At 36.6% G+C, this 3857-nt stretch overlaps 1 protein-coding gene across 1 annotated transcript; it reads left to right on the forward strand.

Moving 5' to 3' along the window:
• Nucleotides 1-3344: 3344 nt before the first annotated feature.
• Nucleotides 3345-3857, forward strand: LOC107759408 (3'-5' exonuclease-like). The gene has a single exon (XM_016577355.2). It carries the CDS (start codon nt 3345-3347, stop codon nt 3855-3857), a length of 513 nt encoding a protein of 170 aa, XP_016432841.2.

Raw genomic sequence — 3857 nt, forward strand, 5'->3', positions numbered from 1 at the left:
AATGGTCCTGTGTGAAGCCAAATGAAGGATTGGTACTTCTATTTCTGTCTTCATGTCTGACGATCACATGTTTGTTGATATTTCACTTATTTTAAACTCTTTTTGCTTTTCCTTTGTTCTCTATTTAGATTTTTATTTGCTTAATCGTTTGGTTTATATGGCGCAATATTCCCTCAGAACTGCACCCTCACTTTCCCAAAATATTGTTGTCACTTTTACAACTACTGCCAAAGCAGCTTTGAATTGAAAAGTTATTAGTTTATGCCTAGATTTGGATCTCAGTCAGCTTCCTCACAGTCGTTGGGAATAAACTCCTACAAAAATAATATTCACGATAATAAAAGCGGAATAATAACGTAGCACCGAGATACTGTATTAACAAGAATAAAAGAATAACAACGACGCTAAGATTTACACGTGGAAAACCTTTTTAAATAAGGGAAAAAACCACGGCCCTGAGAAGAGCAACTGATATCACTATAGCAAGGAATTTTAGACTTTGTAGGTCCGAGTAAAATACTCAAAAGACCACTATAACACTCAAAAGAAATAACCCTCTTTTGATATTCTCACTTCACTACAATATCACTCACTCTATATTTTTCTCACAGACTATTTTTTTATACCCTGCCTGTGAAACCTCACTCTTTCTTTCTAACTCTCAGATATATTTTTTCTCTGAGATTGGTGTGTTGAGATGAGAGTTGAAGCTCTCCTTTTATAGGCAGAGCCTCACTCTCTTACGCCTACTATATTTGACATTTTCTCTCCTGTAGATCTGCTATGCCTACCAATCTTGACATTTTTTCCTTGACAATTCAAGAATTGCGGTGGCTGCCAATTTCAAAGAAATACCTTAAATCATGGGATGGACCCCACACAAACATCTGAATTAACTTTGACCTCCATAATAAACTAATTAAGAATTAAGCATCTTAGAGGTTTTTGGAGAAAATGATCAAAATGGTCCCTCACCTCATTTTGACCGACTCAACTGGAAAATTTTATTTTGTGTTTCATACAACTGACAGTAGTTGTATGAGGTATTATTTTTATCTCACACTTTTGTGGATTCAAATTTTGTGGACTCAAAATTGTAAAATTGGGTCCACAAATTTGTGAGAGACAAAGGAGTCTCACACAATTAATGTCAGTTGTGTGAGTCTATGAGGCACCCAATAAAACTTCTTGACTCAACTTTGTGAACGACCGACAATACTTAATACTGTATATAATATAGTGACACTATTTCAAGAAGAAAAGGTCAGGCATCTACAAAGAATGTAACACTCGAAATTTACAAAAATCACTGACTTTTATTGGCATCGAAATTAAACTCATGTGACTATCAAACTTGAACAAAGTACTCAAGCCTTAAAGCTGCACTTTATAGCTTGCACACCTCTATTATTTCACCGAATATTTCTCACCTGCATAAATATGTAATTTTGTCCCAACAAAGTTGAGGCAAAAGGGGGGAAATGCCTAAATTTTTATCCTTTGGTAAGAGTTAAACGTCAAATCTTATGGTTCTTTTCTTACTTTATTAATAATCACTAGGTCGTATCATATTTAATTCTTGAGCCCAATTTTATGTGGGTCTGTTAAAATGTTATCTCTATTGGTCCCAAAGGTGTCAAAGGGGTGGGCCGATCCGATCCGGATTGAGTAAAAAAGTGACCAACGGTCACCATTACGGGCTAGTTACTGATTTTTCCAATCGATTTAACGGGTTCGGGCCCATCCGGTAAAATATTGAACCGAAACGGTTCCGGGCCTAATGGGCCGGGCCAGACCGGGTTTATTAATTTTTTTTGTATTTTGTATAACTATCGTAATTTATATTAATATAAAGTAAAAATATAAAACAAAAAACAATCTTATAAAAAGTTCAAACTTGAAGAAACATCGATGTTACCACGAGTTGGAGGGAGTGCACCGAATTCCGCAATAAATTGAATACTTGATGATTTTCCTAATTCCAATGTTACTACGAAGAAATGTCAATTGTTCAAAGTTCAAACTTCAAATAATACGATGAATTAAATTCCAAAAAAAATGAGAGTCAAATAGTTGATTACAATTTAGGTGAAGAATGAGAGAATGACAATTAAGAATTTGAGTTTGAGAAATGATAGATGAGTGAAGAAATAAAGAAGAGAGGGTGAGGGGGTGTGTATTTATAATTTTTTAGAGGGCTAAATTAGTAATTACTAAAAGTGTTATTTTAAAAAAAAATTGCCCAAAAAAGGGCTATTCTTACAAAATACCGTTGGGCAACGGTCAAATTGGAAGTTGACCGTTGCCAACAATCAAATGAATTTTTAAAAAAATTCAAAAAATAACCATTGAACCGGTCCGGTTAACCGGCTCAACAGTGATTTTCCTTGATCGGGTTTGACCGATCTGGTAACTGATAATGAAAATGTAAACGTCTCAACCCTCTAATCTCCCAAACCCAACCCGGCCTGGTCCCTAACCATCGGTCCATACTGGTCCGGGTTAACACCGGTCTAGGTCGGTTCGGAACCGGGTCAACCCGACTCGTCCACACCCTGAGATTGTTATAAGAAAGTATCTTTGTCGTGGTGATATTTTTCACCCATGACGGATTTTAAGTATTTTACACTAACCAGTCAACTTTTAAAAGAAGAGTAATTTTTTAGAAAGCACTATCATTTAGAACTTAGTAACTATAGTTTGCCTAATTATCATGTGTAGTTATTGTTCAATTGTTATCAACTTGTATCAATTATATTCAAACACGCAACAAATATAACATGTGTTAATTATATTCATTTTCGCGCAACGAATACAACATATATCAATTTTAATCAAGACGAAATACAAGGTGTATACAAACTGTATATATGGGTGTATATAAAGGATATAACTTGTATCAATTGTATTTGTATTGACTATATTCATACATATAACGAATACAATCAAGGCGAATACAGAAAAATAAAATGATATTGCTGAGAGTGGAACTCAAGACATCCACTAACAAAGTGAATTAATCTCTTTGTTTTGTGGATTTGTTCTGAATTTTAAATATAGCGAGGGATGGTAAATTTGTTAAAGTTTGACGTGTTGCGTAATTTTATTTTGATCCAATGAATGAACTTCACACGACAGACTTGACCCAAGCCATCATTTAACAACCCTAAATTTACTATTTGTAGCTTCAAAATTCACAACTAGATAGAGTATAGAGGTAGTGTTGTTGATTTTGAAAACGCCATGACTGTGAAGATCAGTGAGTACGAATTAACCTGCAAATGTCCACACAAATTATACGAAGTCATGTTGCTCATGATCCCGCATCGGCATGGATTAAGAAGATGGAAATTTTAAACGAATCCCGTCTCCACCGCTTGATTGTCGGGCTTGACATTGAGTGGAAACCAAACTTTAACTCCTCCGCCGTCGCCGCACAAAACCCCGTCGCAACCATCCAACTATGTGTTGGAAACTACTGCCTCATCTACCAAATTCTTCACTCCCCAAAAATCCCCCGCCGGCTCCGCAACTTCCTCCAGAACGACGACTACAGATTCCTGGGGGTTGGTATTAAGAGTGACGTGAAGAAGCTGTGGGACGATTATGGACTTGATGTGTTGAACACGGTTGATCTCCGGGAGTGGGCGGCAGTGGAGCTGGAGAAGAAGGATCTTCGCACGGCGGGGCTGAAAGATTTGGTGAAGGAAATTGTGGGAAAAGAGATTGTGAAGCCCAAGAGTGTGACTATGAGTGACTGGGATCAGCGCAGACTTAGCCCTAAGCAGATATGTTATGCTTGCCTTGATGCTTATCTTTCTTTTGAAGTTGGGAGAATCTTAAGTGCTTGGTATTAG

Source organism: Nicotiana tabacum, chromosome 7 (assembly GCF_000715075.1).
Source record: "Nicotiana tabacum cultivar K326 chromosome 7, ASM71507v2, whole genome shotgun sequence".
Classification (NCBI taxonomy): Eukaryota; Viridiplantae; Streptophyta; class Magnoliopsida; order Solanales; family Solanaceae; genus Nicotiana; species Nicotiana tabacum.

Coding starts and splice junctions, on each gene's coding strand:
- LOC107759408 (XM_016577355.2), top strand. CDS start 3,345: ATGGAAATTTTAAACGAATCCCGTCTCCACCGCTTGATTGTCGGGCTT.